General features: G+C 42.0%; 1 protein-coding gene across 1 annotated transcript in view; it reads right to left on the reverse strand.

Moving 5' to 3' along the window:
• RYR3 (ryanodine receptor 3) overlaps positions 1-27,348 on the reverse strand; it is a 364,573-nt gene that overhangs the window by 277,900 nt on the left and 59,325 nt on the right. The window contains exons 5-11 of the mRNA XM_088025080.1: positions 17,683-17,757; positions 15,319-15,397; positions 11,587-11,699; positions 10,595-10,694; positions 7,766-7,859; positions 3,180-3,254; positions 448-604 (exon numbers count right to left, since the gene is read on the reverse strand). Coding sequence (XP_087881206.1) covers positions 448-604; positions 3,180-3,254; positions 7,766-7,859; positions 10,595-10,694; positions 11,587-11,699; positions 15,319-15,397; positions 17,683-17,757 — 693 coding nt within the window. The remainder of the gene's footprint in view (positions 1-447; positions 605-3,179; positions 3,255-7,765; positions 7,860-10,594; positions 10,695-11,586; positions 11,700-15,318; positions 15,398-17,682; positions 17,758-27,348) is intronic.

Genomic DNA, 27,348 nt, shown 5'->3' on the forward strand with positions numbered 1-27,348 from the left:
GAGGTCATGTCCAGACTGACGCCTTCTCTACATCTTTCTGAAAGAAATCGCTTCCTTGATTTAACCCCATGTAGCACTGAAACTCGTGCCTCTACATCATCATTGTCTTATAGGACTAAAGCATACGCTTAAAAGTATTAAAAACAACTTAGAACATATCAAGCAACAGCATCATCTTTCATTAACCTCTGAACAACACTGCCCATTTATTTTCTGGGGCTTTCCACTCTTCTTTGAAGTCTCTCTCTTAAGACTTAAACCTGCCTCCACGGCCCCCATTCCCCTGTAAACTCAATTCAAAAGCTAGAAGAAGACAGTGTTTCTCATAGGTCTAATTTCCAATTCCATCTCGTTCCAGTCCACTTTCTTTTTGGTCACAGTTCCGCCTGGAGGGCTCAGAGCTTTCACTTTTAAAATGAGGTCAAAGTCCACTTCCTCACCCCTTACCTTGGAGGCCCGGAAAGAGAAGGCTGTGGACTTGGTGTCTGACTTCGCCCGGTCCTGCAGTATAAGGCCCTGGTCCTCTGTCAAGGCCAGGTAGTGGCCTGTGGTGAGATGCCGGAGCCGGAAAGCCTGGCCCCATCTGATGTTACTGCCACTCCAACTGTGCAGAGAGAAGAGCCGAGAAACTCAGTCTATTTCAATATCTATCCTGGGCTTTCTTCCACACACTAGCAGAATTCTAATCCCTCTGTGGTTTATCCCCTGGAGGGACAAAACGCTCGTCTCCTGGCTTGCTCTAGGATTTCGGGTCTCCTGACAACTCAGCATGGTACTTCTCTTGCAGCCTCTCAACACCAACAAGGAGGCACCCTTGTGCACCACGGGAGGGAACGTAAACTGGCGCAGCCACTGTGGAAGACAGTGTGGAGGTCCCTCAGAAAATTAAAAATGGAATTACCACATGATCCAGTAATTCCAGCACTAGATATTTACCCGAAGAATGAGAAAACACTAATTCAAAGAGATAAAGGCACCCCTATGTTTACTGCACCATTATCTATAATAGCCAAGATATGAAAGCAACCCAAGTCTCCAACCATAGATGAGTGGATTAAAAAGATATGGGGCGTGTGTGTGTGTGTGTGTGTGTGTACATACATATATACAATGGACTATTATTTAGCTATCAAAAAAGAATGAGCTCTTGCCATGGATGGATCCAGTGGGTATAATGTTAAGTGAAATCAGTCAGAGAAAGACAAATACCTTATGATTTTGCTCATATGTAAAATTCAAGAAACAAAACAAATGAACAAAAAGAAAAGGACAAAAAATAGACTTTTAAATACAGAGAACTGGTGGTTGGTAGAGTGAGGTGGATGGGGGATGGGTAAAATAAAGGGGATTAAGTGTACACTTATCTTAAGGAACACTGAGTAAATGTATAGAACTGTTGAGTCATATTGTACATCTGAAACTACTATAATACCATATGTTAATTATACGTCAATAAAAATAAAAGGGGGGGAAAAAGAACACCAACAAGAAAGATGATCCTGGGACAAGTCAATGATTTAATGTAACTAGAAGTCCCAAGCTTCCAATTTTCCCTTCACTCCACTGAAGTTTCTTGATATAAAAAAACCACAAAAAGAATGCCTTATAAGGGAAACTCATTTCTGGAAAAGCAAAGCCATCCCTAATGTACTATCTCAACTCAAACTTTACTACCACAAAGAATCCTTTCTTCAAGAGAAATGGTAAAAATACTTGTGCAACCTACACTCGCCAGGGAGAGGTAGATAATAAAGAAGTGTGTGTGTGTGTGTGTGTGTGTGTGTGTGTGTGTGTATGTGCGTGTGTGTATTTTTGTATTAGAGGGTGATCCATTCTGTGGAAAAAAAGTGAAGCAAGATAAGATGATTTAGATAAGGGAGACCTCCTGTTGAAATGGTAACCCTTCAATGGTCTTACATCAAACTGTTGGCATTCAACGAAAGTTACAATAAGAGTTAGGCAAGAAATTATCCACTGACTAACTTGAAACTCACTATCTTTTGAGTTGGAATAAAATCTTTTAGAATAAAATCTCATGGTTAGGCCTCTGGGGAAATAAACAACCATAACTGGAACTATTATATATACATACCTACTTTGACTTTGTAAAAAAGCCCATTAAGAAAGGCTTAATATCCTAAGATTATGTTAGAGCAAGCATTTTAACAGGGCTGGAAAGAGAATATAAATGCTCCAAGCCAGCTACCAAGTGGGTGCTCCTTAAAAGCAGTATTCTTTAAACCAGTAACCTCCGAAGAGTTTCTCAGTAAAAAATGTAAATGTATCTATGTGTTATGTGTATAAGTTCTAGTATTTTCTCCTGATCTATAATGGATTATCTTGAAAACCACGTTGGGGGCATACATCCTCACGAGAGAGACATTTTCCATGAACATATGTTCAGAGGGAGGCTGAGGAGCGAGCTGGCAGGAAGAGCAGAGAAGGAAAACAGACACTGTCCCTCCTCTGTTATCCCAAGCAGCTAGTTTAGCTCTAGCCTGACTTGCAATCCCTCTTGGCAAAATAATGGCCCAGAGCTTACTGGATCCCCCTTTGTGGTGTGACGTTTGAAGACCACGTGTTTTTCCTCAAGTGCACAGCTCAAGTCTCAGCCTCCTGTTCCTTTCACCCAGGTACAATAGTGTTTCTGACAAGTCTGGTAAATATGGTTTTCCTCATGGCTACCTCTCCAGTGGTGTTTTAATCTTCTCAACCTCATGCCATCACAATCACTAGTCTCATTTAAAGCCAACGTTCCAGTGGAGCCAACACAACTACTGAGAAGAGAAACACTAGCTGGGTTTCAGAGAATCTGCTTAAGGAAACAAATGGGAGAAGTACTTTGATGGCTTTCAGCGGACCTGTCCAAGCTCGCCTTCTATAACCTGGCCCCCAGAAGGGGAGCAGGAGTTGGGGGCTGGGTTCAGGGCTTCAGAATCAAAACAGAAGTCTTGGAAATTCTCATTCTCTCATTTTCCCAATCTCCCTCTCTCTCTCTCTGTGCGTGTGTGTGCTGCTGCTGTTTAAAAACAAAGTCAGGAAAATTTCAAAACAGCTCTGGGCCAAGGAACTTGTGAGAGTTTGCCTGGTGATGTGGAATCAGTGAAATTTTTAAGAGAACAGACAGGACAGCAAAATAAAATTATCTTGAAAAGAGCACCACCCTGACCCTCCATTACCTTATCCGAAGGGGTTCCACTCTCCACAGAGATCTGGCTCGTGTCCCAGCTCCCCCAGCTTCATAGAATATCCTCCTGCGAGCAGAGTTTGAGATTAGCTCCTCTGAGCATGACACTGATCAGCACTGGGGTGGGAACAGCTCCCTGCAGAGGCTGTTCAATCCCCGCTGTTCTTTCCAAGCCCTCATGTAGTCAGCAAAACTGAGAGCGTGAGTCAAAGAGAAGCACAATTTTCCAGGCTCAATCTCTTAGGAGGGAAAAAAGGTGCTGAAGGGGAGGGAAGTGCTCACCATATAGGGATCGAGGACACTCATGGACCTCAGGTGTACAACAAAAAGGACTGTCTCCATTTCCACATCAGGAATCAACACAGCCTCATCACATACCATCAGAGCAGATACCAAATGCTCTGATTCTTTTAGGTTAAGTTCCTTGTAGTTTTACATTTTTCAAAAATGTATTTGTACTTTTCAAAAACGCATCTGTCCTTTTAAAACACGTAGGCAATATGGTATGAATTCATTTCCATTATTCTAGGAAGTCTGGAGCAAAGCTTTATGCTCAGCTGCTCTAGTGGTCATAACTTTATCACTATACTGTTGTCTCCTTTCCTGTGTTAATCTTTTAATATATTTTTAAATAAAATGTTTATTTTGGAATGATTTTAGGTTTACAAAGAAGTTGCAAAGACAAAGAGTTGCACACTTTCACTTGGTATCCCCTAATGTGATCTTGCACTGTATCTAAGATGTACATGCTACCCTTGTCAAAACGAAGAAACCAACATTGTTAGGTCATGACTAGCTAAACCCAAGACTTTACTTGGATTTCAGCAATTTTTCTATCAGTATTTTCTTCCTGTTCCAGGATCCAATCCAGGAATACCACAATGCATTTAGCTGTCCTATTCTCCCTCGTTTCCTCTGGTCTGTTCTTAGACTTCCCTTGTTTTCCACGACTTTGACAATTTTGAGGAGTTGTGGTCAGGTATTCTGCAAAATGGCCCTTGATTTGGGTTTGCCAGACATTTATCTGATGATTAGTGAACTCTGTTTTTCATTCCATACAATAGGTGACCAACCTACCTATATAAGTGACCGATTCTTGTTGAAGAGTATATCTCATGGAGAGTGGTCCCAGATTACCTGGTATATGGAATCCAGACTCTTTTTGAGAATGTTGTGACCTTAGATCAAGACTGATCACTTAACCACATTTAATCTCACCAATTTCACTAATTTAAAATCCCACCACAGAAGATTTGTGTATACCACAACTGAATCACTCGAGCTCCAGAAGAATCTTGATCTAGATTTTGAGACAACAGGTCATCAATAGAGGTGAGGAGAAAATGTGCAATTCTTATTTTTTATCTGAAGAAGTACCATAATTAGGAGTTGGTTGAAAATACCAGCTTGGGGGCCAGGCAGACCTGAGTGTGAGTCTGTTAGCTGTGTGACCTTGTCAGGTCCCTTCACAGCTCTGTACTCGGCTTCGTCATCTGTAAAATGAGTCTAATTTGGTTATGTAAGTCATAGAATTGTTGTGAGAAGTTAATGCATTTTTTTTGACGTGCACAAAGATGTTCACAGATGTACAAAATACTGTGTAGTACTAATTTATGCGAACTTTGTTTAAATACAGATGTTTCCATCATGCATAGAAAAACACATGACACAGAAACACAACGAAACACTGCATTAATAGTGGCTACCTCTGGGTGGTGGGATGATAGAACACATTCTAAACCTTTTTCAAATGTACGTGTGATCAAGAAACACGCAGTAAAGATTGAGAAAGAAATCTTGTGGGACTTGAGAGCTCTAACTGCCCAGGTGTCCCTGTGCCGGGTCTAGAACGGTGATGACACCTCACAAGTCACACAAATTTGCTGAGGTTTTCACTCCTGCTTCTCCCCACTCAGTGAGAATTGGAAGGGCCTCCCAGGTGAAGAGGGTAGAACAGTTCACCCTATGTCACCGGATCAGAGAACTCTCTCCCTCTGACATCTGAGGAATTCTCGAAGGTTAGTCCCTCCCACCTGGGAAATTCGGGCAGCTTGCTCCATTTAATCTTGTAAGGTTACAGAGGTTGAAACAACCTGTTCCCATTCTCTAAAACAATTACCCAAGGAGAGGAGTGGGTGGTGAGCTGAGATGCTTTGAAAGCTGGGCTGACAGCTCAGCCTTGGCTGCAAGAGGTTAAGACACTTACCCCAGGGGGCTTGACAAGCCAGAGGCAGAGCCAAAGACCAGAGCTCAGGTTGCTAGATTGCTGCTTTCAGGTTTGCACCCTGGGAGGGTCAGCCTCTCCACCTGGCTTGCTTTCAGGCTTTAGAAGGAATAGAAATGATTTCCACTGGAAAGTCAGCACCCTCCCTGTCGCATCACCTGCATGCCTGAAGGTCTGCTGACCTCTTTTAGTGCATTCCTGATTTTCTATTCTTTTGGGTTCTCCCAGATTTCAGTATTCCTGGCCATCCTGGCCAGTTCTGAGGATTTACCTGATGACACAAGACAATGAGGAGGGCTTATCACTCACTTCACCTAGACAGCCAACGCTAAAGTATCCTCTTGTGATTGAGAGACCAGCTGATACAAAAATGCAGGTCCCAGTATAATGAATAGCTGCTTGCTCACCCCTTCATGCTTCCTTACAAAGTTTCAACCCCTTCATGCCTCCTTATAAATGAAAGGACTATGGCTTTTTTATCTGTGAATTTACTTCCCTCCAAATACAAATTAGATCCTGTGGAATCCTCCACCAAGGGAAGGTCACCTTTGTCTTATTTCAGTGATGGCATGCAATGCCTGCTTCAGGGTGCCCATTCGGGGAATTCCTCTCCATCTGTTTCACTCTCCCTAGCATCTCCTTTCAAATATTTGTGCAGTTTTTCTTTTACTCAGGCTCTCGTTCATGTACTTGACAGGAATGCCACCAAATGACAAGCTCCTCCAAGCAGAGTTTCTGCCCAGGATGTTTCTAATTTGGTTCTAAATTTAATGACAGGTGTGTGTGTGGGGGGGGGGAAGGGTAGGTCAAGGGCCATGCACAGGATTATCATTTCATTATTTTCCAAATTCCTGCCCTTTAAAGAAGAACTGGAACGGGAAGAAAGAACTAGTGTGTTCGGTTGTGTTTCATCTTAGACATAGCTAACTACAAAACTCATAAAACTTCAGGTCTTTATCTACCTGCAAATCTTCCCTTTAATGCACAATAAGATATTAAAGAGACACTACGTGGGCTCTTGCATAATTTTACTGTACAAAAAAAAAAGATCACAACTGGATAAGATCACATGACATTATTTAGGGTATGGAATCCTTAATTCTAAGGTCAGCCTAATGCCCTTCCTCAGAGATAACTGTCAGTTAACTGGACCAGTGTCAAGGAGGCAGGGAGTGAATTAATTAGGCACTTGCCATAGGTCTGTGCTTTATGTGTCCTAGGTCAGGTCTGGTTCCCATGGAGAGAGATTCAGAGGAGAGAACAAGTAGGAAGAGACTCAGAACAACAGGGATACATATTGCCAATGCATGGTTTCTTTGCTCTGCTCCTGAAGGTCCTCTTAGTTCATCAGACAAGGAACAAGCTGTGGATGGAGAGCCAGCCACATGGCTTCTAGGCTGCCATCTGAAAGCAGCCAGTATGTGACCTTTGGCAGGAGCCTGATCTAGATGCTCTCTTAGCTGTGAGGACGTGACCCCATGTTTCTAATGAAGTAAAAGAAATGCAGTTAACAAGGTTCCCATAGGCATTACACAAAAACAAAGAATGTATTACCTCTGGGAGATCACACCCATTGCTGCTACAAATTCAGCCTAATTTGGATCCAATTTTATTTTTAAAAAATATTTATCACATTTCTATAGTTCCAAGCTCTTTATACTCTGTTCCTTTGATGTTAGACAGACTACCAAGGGACCCTTCGGTATGAGTTTAAGATCTGGATTAGTATCTTCCATCTCTTGGTTTTGAATTTTGAAAAGCATTCATTGAGGAGTCAAGCAAAGGACCACAGAAAGCATCACCCTCAGAAGCATCCTCTGAATGTTGCCCTTGGCACGGTCCCTGCTAAATCCAGCTCCTGTTGGATATCGATATTTGGTTTCTCCAATCCTATTTGGTAATAAGCAAAATGAAACCACCCAACGCCACCTAAATGACTTCACACATGAGGGGGGGGTGGGAAAGAGAGATCTGCCTCTGATGGTGAATAACTTAGGTGCACAAACTCCCTAGAATGACTCACTTGATTTCTGTCACCAAATGGGTGCCTCCATCTACAACAAATGCTACCAGAAACTCCTTAGGCAGAGCAGAAACCAGAGAAAATGAAGGTACTGGGAAGCATTAGGGAAGAGCTTGCTTAAGAAGCAGCATGTGTATCCACATACTCCTGTGAGCAAGATCCAGTGCATTGCCATTCCTGTCTCACAAACTGCATCCCATGGCTGGAGGGAGGTTTGCCCATTGGCCGATGCTTACAGAATTCATCCGTGGCCACACCCAAATGCAAACTCTTTAGTCTGAGGCACCCGAGACTAGAGACAGCTGGGAGAAGGATGATGCTATCGGCTTACCTGTGCTGAGCATCATTCTGGTCTGTAGATGGTATCGTCAAGCACTCATCGTGACCGTGGAAGAGACGTACTACATGCCCACCAAGTAGGTATCCTAGTGAGAGAATTATATTCCACTATGAACTTATGGGAAATTTAATGATGAGAACACCGTGTTTAAAAAGGGTAAATTCATGCAGGTCTGAGTCAGTTACGGAAAACACCAAGAAAGCAGCATTTGGAAAATGATAGATTCCATGAATTCTGGCCTCGGGAAGAAAAGACAAGAAAGTCGAAACAATTCTAACACTGAAAGTTAAATAGGATTTCAGAGATTAGCAAGTCCAACATCAAAACATAGGGTGAAAATAGTGTCAACTCATACCATTAAAAGGAAAATGATGTTGCTACTGTGAGGAAGATAAGGATTTTCCAGTTGCTTAGGATGAAAATATATCCGACATGAAATTCCTGGATAAGCTCTTACAGTCTTAATGGGTATATTTTGTGGCAAAATCCCAACCAAATTGCAGTCATGGTGAAGAAAGAGGATGCTGGGAAGGAGGTCAGCAAACTTATTAAGAGCTGTCTTAGGGGAAGTTAGCTTTTGAATGCATTTAACAGACACAGATCAAACCTGGACGCTCATCCCACAGCACTGAAGGGAGGCGAAATGTCATTCCAGGATCCCACAGCAGATGAGCCACTATCCACAAGCACTTTAGCTTTCAGCATAAGGAATCTCAATAGTCACGGAGTTGCAAGATGTATGGGAAACAATGAGCTTCCAGGACATAATGACCCATTAGTCTTCAAATAAATTCTGAGCCTTAATTCAAAGAACATACAGGGAGAGGGACTCCAGTCTGAGGTTTACCTTGTATGAAGAAATGGAGTTTGTTATTGCTTTGAATAAAAAAATTCTGTAGACTAGTCTGTTCCCAGGAGACATACAGACTTAATACACTCGTGTCTCCATCAGGAGTTTTTTTAAAAAAATCACATAATTAGATCACTTCAGGGGCTACCAAACTATTCTGGGTGTTGAATTAACAGTAAGAATGATGAAAGGAAATCATGCCAGAGGAGAAAGGGGTGTTTATCAGTACATCTTGTACAGGGGCAGTGTGATATTCCCACAGTTTTTTTTTTTTTTCTTTTTTGTAACCATGTGAGGCAAGTTCTTCTTAAACTTCTCTCAAATAGTCAGAAATCGTTTCCCAATTTTCCTCTACCTTACTGTACTAATAGTTCCAGTTGTATACCCTTTTTTTTTTGCATTAAAATCATTCATGATATACTGTAGGGGAATTCTTAACAGCCAATTTATTTACAAAAATTAAAATCTTCCACAATCATGCTCTTGATTACACTCTATCATCTCACGATGGCGAGGCCATGTCCCACTTGGATCCATCGTTTGCAGTCCTCAGGCTTTTCCAATCAATATTCTATTCACACGGAGAAAACTGCCAAGTGCTGGTACATCACAGCACTTCCTAACTGAATTCTAGCCGGGCAATATTCGGGAAAGAAGGGTCATGACGAGGACCACTTATGCTCTCAGGGCTGAAGAGGGCTTCTCACCAGGGATGCTGAGAGGGCATTTTCTGCCTGGCCAGATGACTCAAGTGATGAGCTATCCAGGCTAAATTACAAGGGCACTCAACACATCGATAAGGACCTTTTTGACGTGATTTGCAAACACTTCTTAATTAATCTCCACAAGTTGTCTGTTGGGACTGGGGAATCATTTTATTCCTATTGTGAAAAGGAAAAATTTAACAAGGAGAAGATCCAGTCAAAACTGCCTTGGGGAAGACTGAAAGCCAGAGCTTCTTGATTCTTGACAGAAAGGAATGACAACAGACTCAAGGTGGTGGGTTAGTTTTGGTGTAAAAGCCTTTTTAAAGGCTTCCACATGTTGCTGAAAGAGTTAAAAATCTGTCATTTCCTGAGTATTCAGCTTTGTTCTGATGCCTTCTGAAACTAGGACAACACTTTGACACCCTTAATTTTCCCTCTATTTTCAAACATCTTATCATAGAAGGGCATTCCCAGTTTGAAACTACTGGGCTCGGGATCAAAAATCTGGTTAAAGCTGTGGTATGAGTATTTTTTAAAAATTCTGATCTTGCTGTAAAGTGCTAGAATGTAAGATGATAACTTATATCAGTCACTGGCATTTGATTATTCTACTCAGCTGCAATATTACCCATGAGTATGGTAAGGCCAGTATATTTATTCTCTAACTTGAAAGGTATATTGACTTTGCCTGGCTCCAAGAAATAGGATATGTTGAACAAATTTTGATGATCTTACTTCCACGGGAAAAATAAAATACTGAGAAAATTCTATTACTGTTAAATGGTCCTCCATAAATACAAGTAAAAACAAATGGCCAAACACAATTTTATTATAGAGAAAGTCTTTCTTCCACCTGTATGAAGAGATGCAATGGGGAGAAATAGTACCAGCATCACCTTCTCGGACAATAATCTCTTCTAAGACTGAAGTTGCTGAGGTCTATACACTTCTAACCAGTAACCATAAATGGAAAGGAAAAGTCAGTGGGAGAGGGAGAGTGCATATCCAAATCCTGCATGCCTATATACTCTAAAGGTGGGCTCTAAAGGATTAAAAGGTATTGTCAGGAATGCCCCTGTCATCAGAAAGCAGGACAGAAAATAATCCACACCCACATCAGAGAATGAGATTCAGGGGAACTAAAATAATGTTAGCTGCGTAGCAAGACACGAAGCAGGAGCTGAGAAGCAGCAGAAAATGTCAATATATACAGCTTAAGACAGACTGGACGGCTGAGGGCTGAATGCACATAAAAAAGCACACCTTCTTCAATGCTGCTTCCTGAGCACGTAGGATGTACATTCCAGAGTGTTTGCATAAAAGAGGCGTCCACTTGTATGTTCCCATTTGATACTGAGAGATGCTGCAGAAGAAACAGAAACGAGACATCCTTTAAATCACCAGGCCAGTCCTGACAGAAGCAGCTCAACCCAGAATCTCAAGGATTGAATTCAAGAGTCTCTCTGTCATCAGGCTCTTTCTACATAGCCCGTGGGAGACTGCTCCACCCAATGTAGAAACAGCTCCAAAGTGGGACACTTTATTCAGGAAAGAGGAAGTTTTCAGCTGCAGAGGTGGCAGACGAGTGTTCACTTCATCCCCTCAGCTGGATCCCTGATTCAACAGGAAGTTATAAAATGTCTCATCTTGTTAGGAGGGAATTCACAAATGGCAAAAATGACTCCAGCATTTGGTCTAGGCAAAGTAAAATTGCCCGCAGTATTGGTGCTGAGAAGCTTAAAAACTTCTGACACTTCTCTGATATTTGGACACCTGAGGGCTTGATGTCAGTGACGCCCAGTACCGAATCCCCAGGTGCAAAAATCTCACCTGCATCTTTCAACCCCTGTGACATGCCATTTGCCAAAACATTTTAAATTATGCATTTCTCCCACATCAGCTTATTTTTCTATATCCTGTTGTTTCTGGCTTGTTCTTTGCTGGACAAGAGCTAAACCATGTGAGAAATTCACAGTAAAGGTAGCTAGTGTATAAATGGTTTTCTCAGGAAGTGCCTGGGGCATTTGAGCAGGGTTGCTGGGCACAGTACCTTAATCTGAAAGGACAATTAACAGTTAAATTTCCAGGCCCCATGATAATGTGGCAGGGGAGAGAACTGAACCACCTACCTTTCTGGTGTACTGTGCAAAGGAGTCTTATCCTACCCAACCTAATGTGGCTCAGTTCACCTCAGCCATTAGTTCCTAAACGAAAATATTCTGAAAGTGAAAAGATGTCCGTTAGGAGGTACTTACAAGGTATCTTTCAGAGGACACGCTCACGAGGATGAGGTCATCACCAATTCGAACTTTCTCTCCCTCAGATCTCTGTTTGGAAGCGGGATGTATGGTCCACCAACAGGCTTCTCCTACATAAATGTTCCTGGAGTTAGTCAGTGCTTCATGGAAATCAGTGTCCCTAATTCTGTCCCTCAATTCTCCTTTCTCCTGATAACAATCCTTCAAGAGCACATGCGCACACATACATACTCCAGACCTCAGTCTCGATTTAGCCCCATATCCACTTGACTATGTCCAACACTTTTGCTCTCTCTAGTGACAGAAAGACAGTGTTTGGGAGAGAGTATTGGAGGCCAGAAACTATAGAAGCCTTTGAATATTTTTAAGACATATTGAAAAATGTATTCTTCAAAGGCACTTACAAATTTTTAAGAATTAACTTCACTAGTCTAGTGACTACTTACATACTTTTATCTTTGCCATACACTCCATGAAATTCTATTAAAACATGAGTAATTCTACTAAAAAATCAGAGATTTTCAAAAGGCCTAAATCCACAAAGACTAGGACAGCAGGTGAAAAGTTGATAGCAAAGAAGAGAAATGGACAATTTGGAAAAAGGAAAGCAGATAGATGCTTTTAGTGAAGAGGAAGCTAAAATCCAAGTCTTTAAGAAAGTAAGAAAATGGAGAAGTTGATTTCAAGAAATAAAGCCATCCCTGCTGTGTGTTTCCCAGAAAAGTCTCCGGAATTGGGAGGTAAGTTACTTATAAAGGTAGCAGCAGCAGGTGGGGTTGAAAGCAGAATTGACTAGAAGCTATTAAGGAACTTTTATCTCCTGGCACATCTTTTTCTGTACCCTGCACAGCCAGATGACTCCTTCTCCTTTACCCTACAGAAGATTAGAGTTAAATCCATGGAATGACCAACCATCAAAGTTCTGGCTTTGAAATACAAGGAAGTGAAAAGTATTGAGAAAAATAGAGAATCATTAAAATGTTATGCCCTGATAAGTAAAACCCCAGCTCCTTTCCCTCTGCCTCTGTGCCTCATACACTAGCTGGGATGCTAAATCTCCTCCTCCCCTCAAATTTAAGGATTCCTCTTTAGGAAAGCCAAACTACCCAAGATAAAATATAATTCTGTCTGGGCATCTCCAGTGAAATGCCTAGTCCTTGCCACGTTAGCCAAAAGTGAGGCTTAACAGATGGCAAGCCATTGCCACATACTCAGGGTTTCTGGTCAGCTTTTACTGCCTTGATCTGAACATGAAGGGAGACCAAGGATCACCTGGCATCTAAGTCAAGTCACTAACATGAACAGCAAGAACAAATTAGTGGGGAAAGAGACTTGGAGAAAGAAAAGATTACAGAGAGTCAAAGAAAACTTTTAAAAAGTCATATAATTAATAATCTCAGAGAGGTAAGAAAAAGTTACATTCATAAAGCAGAAATGAAAGTATCCATGAATGATCCCTTTGGAGAAAAATTCTTTGATCCTGAAAGAGAAAGAAACAAGAGGGTTATAGGATAGAGTAAAAAAAAAAAAAAAAAAAAAAAATCTCCCCAAAAGAATGAAGAGAAATAGATTAGAAATAGCAGTGAAGAGAAAATTAGAAAACCAATCTAGAGGATTTCCAGAAAGCATAAACAGAGAAAACAAATTAATTCAGGAATTAATGAAGAAATAGTATTAAACATTTCCCAAAGCTACAAGACAAGCATTCAGATTGAAAAGGCCCACAGAGTCCCTAGCACAGTGGAGAGAGATCCACACCAGGGTCCATTCTCGTGAGACTTGGAACAAATAGGATCCATGCCCAGACATATCATTGTGGAATTTCAGACAGAAGGGCAAAAGAAAAATCTAAATGGCTCTGAGAAAATATAAATAGTCCCTACATAAAAGATCGGGAATCTGAATGTAGATGTATCAATAGCCAGGCCTGAGCTAGAAGAAAAGGAAGAAAACCTTCATGATGTGGAGGACAAAACATATTTCCAATGTAGAATACTATGAATTACTTACGAAGCTTGAATTAAGGAACTTTTAGATGATAATTTACCTCCCATGGATCTTTTTTGTAAAAGCTATGGGATAATGGGCTCCACCAAAGTGACGTGGTAAATCAAGGAGGAAAAAAAAAACCACCCCCCAAAAACAAAACAAAACAAAACAAAACATGAGATCCGGGAAACATGGAATCTAGAAGAGAGGCAAAGGAAATTTTCTGGATGATGGTGGATGTTTCTAGAAGAGGACACTGACAGAACAGCTGATATGAGTGAATCTGACCAGGGGAAAGTTTCAGTTTTCCAAGACAGTTTGAAATGAATGAATGATTGGGTCACAGAAAATAAAGCAAACAATTTTTTTCTAACTCTCAAAAAGTCTGAAGTCATTTTACCGGTGTAAAAAGAATGAACATATAGGACTTTTCTGGTTATGTGCTCTAAGACTGATAGCTGGTTTATATTTAGAGGCCAACTTAGAATCAGTGAGTGTGGCACTTCACACATTTTGTAATTGTCAGCAAAGGTTGACAACACCTTAGAGGAAATTATATTTTAAGAATTACACTTTAGCTGAAAGCAAAGCAACCTCAAATCCAATGCAAATATAATCTTATTTTAAGGGAAAAAACTCAACGGGCGGAGGCAAGCCCACTCTCCTGCTTTGTACAAAAATGAGAAGTGGAGAGCCAGAGGTTCTCCTCAGGAATTCTCATACATCTCTCTGTGCATAACTCAGAGATGGCAGGTGCACATGGTTTAATCTCTTGATTGTTTGATAAATCAGACAATTTGGATCATTCCCTTATGAACTGACAAAGTTTGGGAATAACATGGACTTTTGTCCTTTGACTACCCAACAGTGGAATTTCCCTTCCTATTTGGGGTAAATGTCATGATATTAAAGATTGTATTCAAAGTAGACTCTTCCTGTAGTATGACCTAGGATGTTTTCTCTTCTCTGGCCTCTCTTTGTTCCTGTCCATTTTCCAAGCCTGGGGTTTCTACTTTAGAGCAGGTCCTACCCAACGTTCACCCAGTAAATTCTCATTCTGCTTGAGTGAGTTTCTGCCATTTGCAACCAAGAATCCTGACTGCTATATAGCCCAACCTGTAAACGGAGCAGAAATTCCGTATACATTGCCCTCGATGGATGGTCAGATTACCTATGAATGTTTCCAAGCCACAGAGAGCACCCTACACCCCAAGGCCAGCTGTTAGGTCTGCCAGATAATTGCAGCTATTGCAAAGTGGTCTTCTTCATTGAGGTAAAGTGTGCCTCCTTTCAACTTCTACCTACTGCTCCATTGGTCTATGGAATAACCCACAGCAAATCAGACTCTTCTTTGATACTGTAACTATAAGTATGTATAGTTATATTGGTCCTCTTATATTTCCAGGGAGAACCTACATCATCCTGGTTACCACCTTTCTCAGGATGCACCTCCTGACCGTCAATATTTTTGACTGAATTCCAAACAAAACACAAAAATAGCAAGTGTTTCCCAAAGTATATGACTATGGTGAAAGCATTATGTTCTCCTTCATTCTTAGTTCCTATGTCTCTATCACACATTGTTTCTTTCTTAGTCTCCTACCTCCTAAATTTTATCAGACCTATTTCTTGACCCCACTGGTTGGTTGGTTTGGAACCCTAAATGAAGAACATATTCAATATCCTTAAGCCCTTAGCCCAAGACCCCAGTGAGTAGGAGATCTGGGAATGCTGACTTACCTGTGGCATGTTCTCGTAGACCTACATCAAAGGCAAGTTTATCTGTCTGGGATCTTGATGTGGTCAAACATGTTAGATACTGTGAAACAAGAGCAGATGCTAGTGAAGTCACACTCTTTTATTGGGTCTTGGCATCTCACCACTAGTTGGCTTCCAGTCGTCAATTTCAACACTGAGCTATTGTAGAAAGGGCTTGTTTATCATATTCACTGGTATGTAACATTTTGAAACATGCTTTTATAGTATATTTAAAATCTCAAAGATGTTCTTATCTGATGACCCAGTGATTTAACTTCTAGGACCATATGCTACAGAAATAAGTTTGAAATCAGTATTTCAAACATATTTAATCATATGCTTTAGTTCAAAGGTACTGAAGAACTTTTACAATGGAGACAATATAAATGGAACATATACAACCAACAATAATGGAAAGGCTGATAAACTTTGGTACTTCATTTTGTGAAATATGTTACCATTAAGAGTATTTATCACAAGTGTGTAATAGCATGGAACATATACAACATAGTACATTTGCACAGTTAACAGGTAAGCAAAATTTAAATGCCTGGCAACTAGGCTAAAAGGAATTATACAAACTGATACCTGAAGTTCTTTCTGGACAGTGGGAGGGACCATGATGATTCCCCCCACTTCTATCGATTTTGTTTTTTCAAACTTTCTATGAGCTATGGAACTTCTTTGTGTCTATGCTTTTTTTTTTTGCAATCATAAAAATACATGTGTGTGTAAAACTTAACAACGATATTCAGAAAAACTTAATAATGGGGGGAAAAAACCCATGGCGCATTCCTCGCCTCCTTTACTGACAGGCACAGTGGCCGATCTTGGAATTAGACTGGTGGGTAGATATGCACTTGGAATGTATTTTCTGAGTTCTACTTTTTTTTACTTCTCTGCAACAGGAAAAAGTAGAGAGTCATTTCATTGTCCAAAGTCATATGTTACCGGCTTCATTCTCAGAGCTGCTCCTAAAAAGAACTAACTAGTTTAACTCTAAAACTAGAGTTTATGTTAACTGTGAGTTGGATTTTTTGGGGGGTGGGGACAGTAAATATAATAACAATCCTTCAGATTGCTACCATGCTGTTAGCCTGAGTTTTCAAAGCCATGAGAAGTGTGCTGTTGGAGGGCTGGGTCTATTTACGTAGGAAAAGAGAAGTATGAAGGTTTGATTCACCCTATGCATAAACACCAGGTTCTGAAAGATACACGCTCACTTCTCAATTCTAGACATCATCAGGATACAGAGTTCCCCACTCTCTCAATGTCCCCCATCTCCCGCTCCAATAACCTTCCATTTGGTCACTTTTGTTCTCAGTCCTTTGCCACGAAAGACTACAACAGATGAATGTTCAGGCTGAAAAGGTCAACTTCTTACTCAGTGCTCAGGAAAAAAAAATGCTGCAATAAATAAATTATTTAAGAGGCAGCGGATGCTCCCGCCGCCGGCGTGACAGTTCGAGCTTTGAGATGAACTTTGCCGCATACTGCAGGTGTAAACGTGTGAAAATGACGTCTTGAATTAATGCAACATTTTCCACTAGGGCCAAAGAGGACAAGCCTTCCTCACACTGAGAGCAAGTGACGATGACAGATGCAGGGACAGGAGCAAACATGATGAGAGCCAGCACGTACTACACTTGATTGGGATCACGATATTCTCCTTAAGATGCCCTGCCAAAGATCTCCAATATCTCTATTTTACAGATTGCATTGACTTCAAATCTGAACAATTTTTTTCTGCTTCCATTGAGTTATCCCCATTTTGGTTGATTCTGGTTCTAGAGCCCTAACTAGTTACAGCCTGATGAGCTTTCTGTGACTGCTCCGTATCTTCCTACTGCCTCTGGATTCACATAATGCCTTCCAATGATTCCAGGACTGAAGGCAATGGATATCATCCCATTTCCTGTAGCTAGTCAAAGAGTTGAAATTTCACAAAAATCTCATCGGATTGATTTTTCTTCTATGTTGGCTTTCCTTATATGCTCAAGAAGTCCATTATTTCATGGTTTATTTCTTCAAGTCAACAAATATTTATTGAGCATCTAGTATGTCAAGGCACTGTCCTTAGTAGGGTTAGGTTTAGTGAAATTAAAAAAAAAAAAAAAGACATGGTCCTCTGCCTCATGGAGTGGGGAGGGGGGCAGTCAAACATTAAACAAATCCATAATTGCAAAATGAGATAATATGATGGAAATGCGAAAACAGTGTGTTCTAATTATTTACATTCCAAATTATTTCCACTGTTAATGTAATCTACAAGCTTGTTGGTTTCCTATACTTTCCCCCCTCTTTTTCCTCCTCGAATGGTGAAAGCAGACACCCGGATGTGCTTACCATTCCGCTGAAGGAGTGCCGCAGGAGAATCGCGTGGCCATATAGCAGGGTCCTGTGGCCACCCCCTTGTGCTGCCTGTAGGGAAGCACAAGGAAAAATGTCAGCACAGGCCTCTTGTGGCCCCTCTGAGAGCAAAGCAAGACAAGAATTCTGAAAGACAGACTACAGAGAAAAGACCCATGGCAAAGCTCCCAAAGAATTCATTCTACAAGTGAGTGGCCAGCCTACGGGCGAGGGGGAGACGGTGACCACAGCCATGCAACATCCTTGGCAGAGGGTGTGTGAGGCCAAACCTCCTCTTGGAAATGTCCCCTGCCCGGGATCAGCAGCAACCCCGAGCTGTTCCACCAGAGAAGCATATAAATGAGATAGGTACTGCTTACCTTCCTTTGAAACTTCTCAGAAGCGTTCAGAGTGAGAGAGAGAAACAAATGTGATGTAACTCTAGCCTAGCGACAGAAAAGCAGCTTGGGGGACAGGCATATGGTCACATTCTGTACCCTGCAGTCTTTTCCCTTCAAGGCACTTGGCCTTCTGCCCAATCACTTAAATGGGTCCTATTTACCCAGATCTCACCATTCCAGATGGCTCTGAAATCCAGGACTTTCAAAGGGCAACCAGTAATGCATAAATAGACCCATCGGTTGAGGGGCTTTCTTGGTACCTTCTCTGCCTCCCGGGACAGCCCCACCTTGGCTGTTCACTCAGTGGCAGCCAACAAGCAGGAAAGGCACAAGAGAAGAGACAGCCCAACATAAAGCCACTGTGTCTGCTGCTTTTTCCTGGAGTCTCAGCTACATGTCACTATCTGAACCGAACAGCACACGATCAGAGACAAAACTATTATTTATCATGGAAAAAACTGAAATCTACAAGAAATCCTACAATTTTTGGGCACCAACTTTTTCAACCTTTTACCTAAATCTCTTCCTATCCTGTTGCCCTCCCCTCAGAGACAGTCAAATAGTTTGGATCACACACCGCTTTTAGGAAAAAATATTTGAACATAGGACCCCATCCCTAATGCACAAAAATATTTGAGCAGAGGACCCCATCCCTAACGCACAAAAACAGTATCCAAAGCCTGAGGTGGAAATGAATCATAAAAAGAGATTCTAACATTTGCCTTCTATATGCCAAGGGCACCTCTTATGCACCTTATTTTATTTAGACCCACATACCAGCAGCCCTAGAGGCTGGTTTGAGGTTCTGCTCCACTCCTCTCCTGCGCCTACCCTCCCTCAGAGCAATGAGCAATGAAGGGGAAAGCCAGGGGTATGGAGAGAAGCCACAGGTCTGAATAATAAGTCTAGAGTCATTTTATTTCAACTCTATTTGGATTAAAAGAATCACTCTGTCAAAGAGATAATCTTTTCATGTCATACCAGGAACCTAAAGAAAAGAAAAATGATAGACATGGTATCATGTTTTTTTAAAAAGCTGATAACCATATATAAATGGGGCTGTACTTTTTCCTCACAGCTTGGAGAGATTTAAGGGCTCCCAGGCTTCAATATGATGGAGGAATTAAATGTTCTTTGTGCTATTTCCAAATTCCTTGAAATCATTCGAACTGACTTCAGTTGCTGTATTTACAAATGTGTCAACAGCTATGTTAAAATTAGGCATACCAACTAATTTTTACATCCTGTCAGTCTGATATTTTCCCTGCACACCTGCAATATTAGAAGCTAATTGATAGCACATGATGACTTACGTGTGGGTGTGCTCCCAAACTGGTCCCGTGTCTCCAACTGAACTACTGACTACATTATATGTCCTGGTGTTAACCGTGGGTCACACCCTCGTCTTTGTTCCCATCAACTCAGCGAGCAAACTTAAAAAGAGTCCAGCGTCGCTGACCGCAAAAAGTGACACGGAAGAGCTCCGTGCTCCTCCTCTTCTCTGGCACTGCTGGAAACATCTCCTGGCCCTCGTGTTCTTTATTATGGTGCCAACAGAAAAGCAGAGAGACTAAGTCCAGGCGCCCCACTGGGACTGAATGGAACGGCACTGTGCAGCACCTGGGAGGCTTCCCATCCCGACTCCTCCCTCTGCTAGGGCAGTGGTTCTCTCTCTGTCTGCTGGTTAAAACTTAAGCCGCTGGACCCTGCTCTGCAGCACTTGCTTCACTAGGGCCAGGGGTGGAGCCTGGGAACCGGCATTTCTAACAAGTTCCAGGGGACAGGACACTGAGGTTGTTGGTCCAGTGATGACATTCTGAGAACCACTGCTTAAGGAAGGATCAAGCTTCAGTGCTTGGAAGAGGAGAGGAGCTTTTTCTGAGAACCTTTGATAATCATCATCCCGGGGAGAGCTACTCTGGGCACACACTATACGTAGGCGCTTTACATAACATCGTGGCTCATCCTACTGACTTTCCTAAGTAGGAATAATTTCCCCCATTTATAATGTGAGGAATTTGAAGTTCAAAGAGGGTAAGTATCTTGCCATCTATCACAGGGCTGGTGTGGTGGTGGGGGGAAGTGAACTCCTAGTTCACCCCAGAACTTGAGCTCATTTCGCTCTAGTTTCTATAACATCTTCATTTGCCTACTGTGTACAAAACCAGTGTACAAAGTAACCAGGGAAGCAGGAGAGGGAGATACTTCCTCAGCTCCTAGAGGAAGGTGAATTGATACGGCTGGGATTTAGTGAGCACTAAGCATAGAGCAGGCACAGAACTATGCCAAGTGTGGTACGTGAACGATCTCACTTTATATTTGCCATTAATGCTGTGACATAACTAGAGTAATTATCTCCATTTTAGAGCAATGCAAACTGAGGCTTCAAGAGGTTAAGTAACTTGCTCAAAGGCATACAGGTTCCAAGGGCAGAGTCAGGATTTAACCATATGCTATGTTGTCTCCCTCTTGGTAGCCTGGTCTAGAAAGTCTAGAAAGACTTATGAATTAAAAAACCCATGTTACAAAGAGGAAACAATCTGCCTATTAAAACAGATAAAGACAAGGAGCACTGGAATAGACCAAGAAGGTAAAAAGATGTTGAGGAATAGCTTTATCGATAAGGTAGATCCTAACAGGTCCGAGTGTTGACCATCAATGAGAGTAGGAAAGAGGAACCCACATGAGCAAAGGCCTGGAGGTGGAGAGTATGAAGTACACGTGGGGACTAGCCAATGATTCACTGACTAGCACTGGGGTCGGCTGAAATGAGAGGGAACATCTGGAAAAAAGGGCACAGGCACAGGGCAGTCAGATTATGGAGGACTATGCCTGACAGTTCCACAGCTACTGGCACACTGGCGTAGGGGTTTTGTTTGTTTGTTCGTTCTGTTTTTCTTACTGGTAGAGGTTTTTAAACGGAGAGTGTCACAATCAAAAATGTACCTTCGGAAGGTAACCCTGATCACACAATGGTGGAAGAATTGGAGGCATCAAACCCTAGGGACAGAAAAGATCATTCTTTCATTACATTTCCATGACAACAGGAGAATGTGGACCAAAAATCTTGGTGTCATCCTTTACTCCTTCCCCCCCTCAGGCTCCCCAGTCAAGCCAAAGCACCTCTGGGTGCCATCTTTGAAATCTATTCTATACCCAAGTAGTCAACTTGCAGCTGCCAGGCTGGTTCAACCTACTGCCTGTTTCACCTGGACACTAATGGCCTCCTAACTCTGCTGCATCCCTACTCCCACTCCCTCTTATAGTCTGAACCAACATGGCAGCCAGAGCCATTCTTTTACAGCTGTCCTTCTTGTTCAGGGCTCCCCCACCACAACATACCACCCACCGTGGCTCCTTTTCACACTCAGAAGTGCAAAGTCCTCACCATGGCCTCCAAGACCCTGCATCAGGATTTGGCAAATTTTCTCTGTCAAAGTCCAGACAGTAAAGATTTTAGACTTTGCAGGGCACACGTGGTCTCTGTCACATAGTCTTTTTTATTTCATCCGACTTTTTCAAAACTTAAAAACCATTCTTACCTAGAGGACTATCCACAAACAAGCCGCAGCCTGGATATGGCCGCGGGCCTTGGTTGCTGATCCCTGCTGTCCTTGATCTGGTTCCCTTCCAACTCTCTGACGTCAGCACCTACCATGAGCACGCTCCCCATCACTACCTCTGCTCCAGCCACTTGGAACTCCCTCTGTTGTTCAGACTAGGATGTTCCCTCCTATGACAGGGCCTTGACACACACGTTCCCCTCCACCTGGAATGTTCTTCCTCCAAAACCTCATGGCTTATGCCCAGTCTTCATTCAATTCTGCGCTTCCGTATCTCATTAGAGAAGCCTTCTCTGATCACCCCTTCTGAAAGAAAAATCACCCTTACTCTAAATTTGCTGATGTATTATTTCTTGAGACAGCTATTATTAGCTGATATGAATTCATGTTCTCTTTGATATGTATCTCTCCTCTGCTACTCCCAAGCATATAAAAGCTCCGTGCATCTATTGTGCCCTCTGCCACATCAACATCACTTTTATCAGTGCCTGGCAAAGAGGAGGCACTCATATTCATATTTCCTGAATGAATAAATAATAATTACACAAAGTAGTCTTTTTGTCTCCCTTTTACAGATGGGAAAAGAGAAACTTTCCCATATTCAGCTTGTAGGCAGTGAGCGTGGATTTGAACCTGGGTCGAAGTACATTTTCTACTAACTCTTTCCATGGTTTGACTCTAATTCTGAAATAACATTCCAGGAAAGATGTGATATGCTACACAGAAGACTGCACGGGCCTGTTCACAGGGGCTCCAGACCTCAAGACTGAGAGGCTTCACTGGGATGGCAGTTCTGTCCCTCCACAAGTGACCTCCACTGTCACCACTGATGGGAGGAGATTACTTGGTACCAACTCACAGGACGGGGGTGGGGCAGGGCAAAGCTGGTAAAAGCACCCTGATGCCAGGTCCAGAGGAAACATGTTCCACTAGATCATTAATTCAATCATCTTGCCTGTAATTTTAAAATGAATTCCATCCTTGACATTTCTTTTGGTGGTTACCAGAAGATGGTGCCTCCCAGTAAGATAAACCTGATGTGGCAAAAAACAAAGGGTAACAGTGCTTCTCTCCAGCCATACGTAAGTATTTCAAGACTGTTAGGCCTCTAAGCTACCTTCTTTTATAATCTGGAACCCCAATTCCTCTTTGTGGGTCCCAGGGTCTGGGAAGGCTCCCTGGTGAATGTAATATACCCCATGAAAGGCTTTAGAGGCCACCTTCCTGGGAGAACGTGGAGGGCATGAAAGCCTTTGTTGGACGCGGTTGTACATGCTTTCATTTTCCCTACTGCACTTCTGTTCTACTCTTTTAGGCTATCAAAGAAAAAAAGAACCCTTTCTAGAAGGTCACAGATCTAGAAGGTCACAGAGCACTATTTCGTGAACGTGCTAGAGGTCCTTTACGTTGCTCAGGAGGGCTGCATTTCCTCAAATACAAGTGACAACTAATAACGATGCCAGATAAGTAAAAACCAAAAAAACAAAACACCCCAGTAACACCTAACAGTACAAAGGCAGGTAACTATTTTCAGTTAGAAAACAGAGTCAAAGATTCTATTCACGACTGATAAAAAATATTCAATTTTTAGGAATGTACTTAGACGAGTTAAACTTTCAGAATGAACCCACAAACCTTTATTCTATAAAATATAATTTGATTTGTGAAATGGAAAGGTGTACTTTGTTACAGAATAAGAATACCAATATTTGTAAATGCCTGTTCTTCCAAATTTAACTTACAGATTTAAGGCAGTTTTAATGAAAATTCCAAGAGAGAATTTTGCAATTCAACAAACTTGCTATAAAACTCACCTGGCAATATGAACATTAAGAAATTTTTATTCTAAAAGGGAACTAAATTTTAGTAAATGTTATGAAGTAAAATTAATTAGTTCATTCTGGTACTGGTTCAAAAAGAAGAATGTAGCACAGTATAGGCAGTCCATAAATAATTATCAAGTATAACGTGATAAAGCAGATTTTTAGTACATTGGCGGGGGTGGGGGGAGGCATGATTATTAAGCAAATGTCTCTGCGATAGGTGGAGAGCAAATAAAAAAGCATTCGGGAAGAGCCACAGGAAATATAAAAGATTCTGGATGGATAACAGAATTAAATATTTCATTTTAAAATTAAATTCTAGAACAACTAGCATGTAATAGAATGGTCCACATTCCTTTACAGACCTAATATTTATCCATGCTTTGAAACAGATGCACTCCAAGGAAACAAAAAACAGATAAGATTGTACCAAGATCACTGAACTTCAGAGCACTGGAAACATTTAATAAATTACAGAATACTTTGTATCACTATGACAAATGGGTTAACATCTTGTTGAGATGTTAAGAAACAAACTAAGCCTCAAGTAAAGAAATAGGCAAAGGATATGAATAAAAGATTCCTATCAGGAATAAAATAAAATTAAAACAGATGGAAGGGATTTTTTTTATCTCTTCTAGTAATGAAAGGAATGACAACGAAAGCAATTTTTATACATCATTTTACATCAACTAAGTTTGCAAAAAAATGGGAAAAACACAAGTCTGTCAGAGCTGTAATTTAGCTGGTGTGATCCCCCACAAGGTGACACTGAGTGCAACTCTTGTGTGTGGTAATATAACAACAGAGCCATAAAGAGGTCCATAACCTTTCCTGTAGTAATTTCACTTCCGGGAGTAATTCAAGAAACGCAAAAAAGTACGCACACTGTTGTAATAAGAGCATTATAATGGAGGCAAATGAAACGCCTGGAAGGAGCCTAAATGTCCAAAAGAAAAATGTTGTCTAGTAAATCATGCGCTTCTTCAGGATGTTCTATCCCGTAGCCATTAAAGAAGTCAATTACAGAGGCTACCAGAAACACAGAGAAATGTGTTTGTGACACGTCACTGTGAAAAGGCAGAATGCAAAATGCCTTCAACTGTTATGCATACGCAAGAATGATAAAGAAACCTATAAAAATACAATAGCCAACTGGCTGGTTGCAGGACCAATGGAGACTTTTCCAAATTTTTAACACTACTATCATGTCATTTCAACAAAAAACTCATGCATGTTGGAGGCAACAACTGTTGGCGTGTGTTTAAAGAAATGGAGTGCTCTAAAAGTGTTTTGTCTATTTGTTAAAACTGCATTTGCTCAAGGATGTCATTAGCTTGCCAGAATCCTCAGTAAATGGCTTTCCCTGCCTGAAGGGCTGATGGCAAGGCATAGCAGTAGGCCTTCTTTTCGGCATTGATCCAGAGTCTAGCTCTTTTCTGGTGTTAAGTGGAAACTCCACGGAGGCAGTCTTTATCCAAGACCCCTCTGACCCCTCCTGAGTTCCCTCAGGCCCAGCTCCAGACTCTAGAGGAAAAAATCTCTGCCACAGAAACTCACTCCTACTGGAATCCCAAACACACGGGTTCCTCTGACTGTCCTTTGAGGACCTTTCACCTTGGATCCCATCCTTGTTCCTGGAGACTTGGTTTCTCCACTATTCCATGCCTCCAAGGCTGCCTCCCCCAGCTGCTAGACTCCAGGTCCACCTCCTCCTATTGCTACAGGCTAGCCCATTACCCGCCTCTGATCAAACTCCCAAGTCCCCACTTTTCTAAGAGGGGTGGGCAGATGGGATAGGACAATACTTCCCCAGCTCAAAGGGCAACAAAGAAACCGATGGGGCATTTTCCAAACAGGTCTTGGATTATACACTCCTGGTAGCAGGGACAATTTTTCTTCTTTAATGATAATTAAGTAGTCCACGGAAATTTAGAAAGTCTAGTCCCAGGATGGGAGGGCACAAGCACGATTAGTTTGACTTGTGCTCTGAAGTCAGAGTCAGGGAAGAGGACAACAGATAAGCACATTCTAGTCATCTGAATTCCCTTACTATGTGTGACATCCCAGAGAGCCCAGTGCAGGCCACTAAACACTTTTCTTGACCGCCTTTTCTGGATCAGATCCTCTACTCTTCAGTGAGGTAACTGCCAAATCCAGCTTTTCCTAGGCTCCCCCTCTTGGGATATGAAAACACTATAGAAGCACAAGGGACCATTCTTCTAATTTGACACCTTGATTTTCTATTTGTAACGGGGTGGTTAATATGGATCTAAAACTCTTAGAGGAGCCTGAACCAATGTCTACAGAAAGCCACACCTTCAGGACAGAATCTCCTGACTGTCAGAAATCTTTCAAGTGAGTCTGAGGGGCAACTCAACCAGGACAGTGTAGGCCTTTAAGCTAAATGTACTTGTACTTGGCATCATTGACGGGACTCTTGGGATATCGCTAAAAATGGAAATAATGAAATAGAATTTTAATGAAGTTTAGAAAACAGAAGGAAGGTGTGCCATCTGAGAGCCCCACCTCCCCAAGTTCAGTGATCATGGCGGTCTCCCCAGTTGCCTTTCCAAAACCACAGGACCACATGGCAGAGGCTGTGAAGCACAACAGGACCCCCAAGAGAAAAGGCTGACTCGGGTTGGCTGAAGGCCTATGGCAGTCACTGCTCCTTCTGCTAAGCGCTCTTGCAGCAAGGTATGCAGGGGGGTGGGACTCCAGGGAGCCCCACCTCCTACACCCTCAGTGCTTCCCCCTCCCTTCACCTCCTATCACAGGACTGAAGAATGCTCCAAAAGCTATGCCTAAAAACAGGCTATTCTCCGTTCTTTCATTTTTTAAGTAGGGAGGACACAAAACCAACAACCCATCCCCAACCACCTACAACCAATGCCAAATTTACCATTCCCACAGCTTATAATTCATTCAATTCAGCCAACCCACCCTCTTGGAAGCACCTGGAATTATTTTTCCTGGGGGAGAAGACTCTGGCAATCTCATTTTTGTTCAGCTCATAACTTTCCCAGTCACACGGAAGTATTTCAGGACAAAAGAATGAAAGGCCACAGCCTGATCTGAGAAACTAAGTTCTGGGTCATCAGCATCATGTACAGCAAGAGGCTACACAGCAGGGAGGTATTCTGTTCCAGGGAAAAGCCCCTCCTACACCAATCTGGCCCAAATCTTATACAGATTTTAGTAAGTAAAATCTGAGAGATAGCTCAGATGAGCTGGGGATTGAAGAGAAGCTTCGGCGGTGACCCGGAATTCATTTTTTCCTGTGAGCACTTAAATCCATGAGAAAGAAGAGTCCTTCCACGGTGCAGACTTAAACCCCGAATGCACAGCTGAAGACAACTGAGGAATCTCCTTTCAAGTCTCTAAAAATAAGTTTTTGATCCATGAGAATCTATGTAGACAGGTGCAACGATTTCCCCTCCCCCTCTCCCAATCCATGGAGTTTGGGGGACAAATCAAATTACTCTGTGAGGTTCCCAATAGGGCCAGGATTTCACAGACATGGATTCTTTTCTTTTTTAAAAAAGATTTTATTTAAGAGAGAGAGAGAGAGAGCACAGAGGGAAAGGGAGAGAGGGAGAAGCCAACTCCCTGCTGAGCAGAGAGCCAGATGCGGGGCTGACTGAGCCACACAGGCGCCCCTCACAAACACTGATTCTGAAACAGGAGGATAAGCATTCTCCATGGTGGGGCAAGAGCTGGCTGTTGGGATGCCTCCAAATTCAGCACAGGGTCATTCTAGAAACATCTGTGCTTTCCTTTGAACATAGATGTCCCAGGGAAACCAGACAGCCAGAATGGCAGCTCTAACACATATTTCTTTTTATGGTATCTTTTAAGAGAACAAACTGACAG

Source organism: Eumetopias jubatus, unplaced genomic scaffold, assembly GCF_037043125.1.
Source record: "Eumetopias jubatus isolate StellerSeaLion01/CBP00866 unplaced genomic scaffold, mEumJub1_p1.0 scaffold_7, whole genome shotgun sequence".
Lineage (NCBI taxonomy): Eukaryota > Metazoa > Chordata > Mammalia > Carnivora > Otariidae > Eumetopias > Eumetopias jubatus.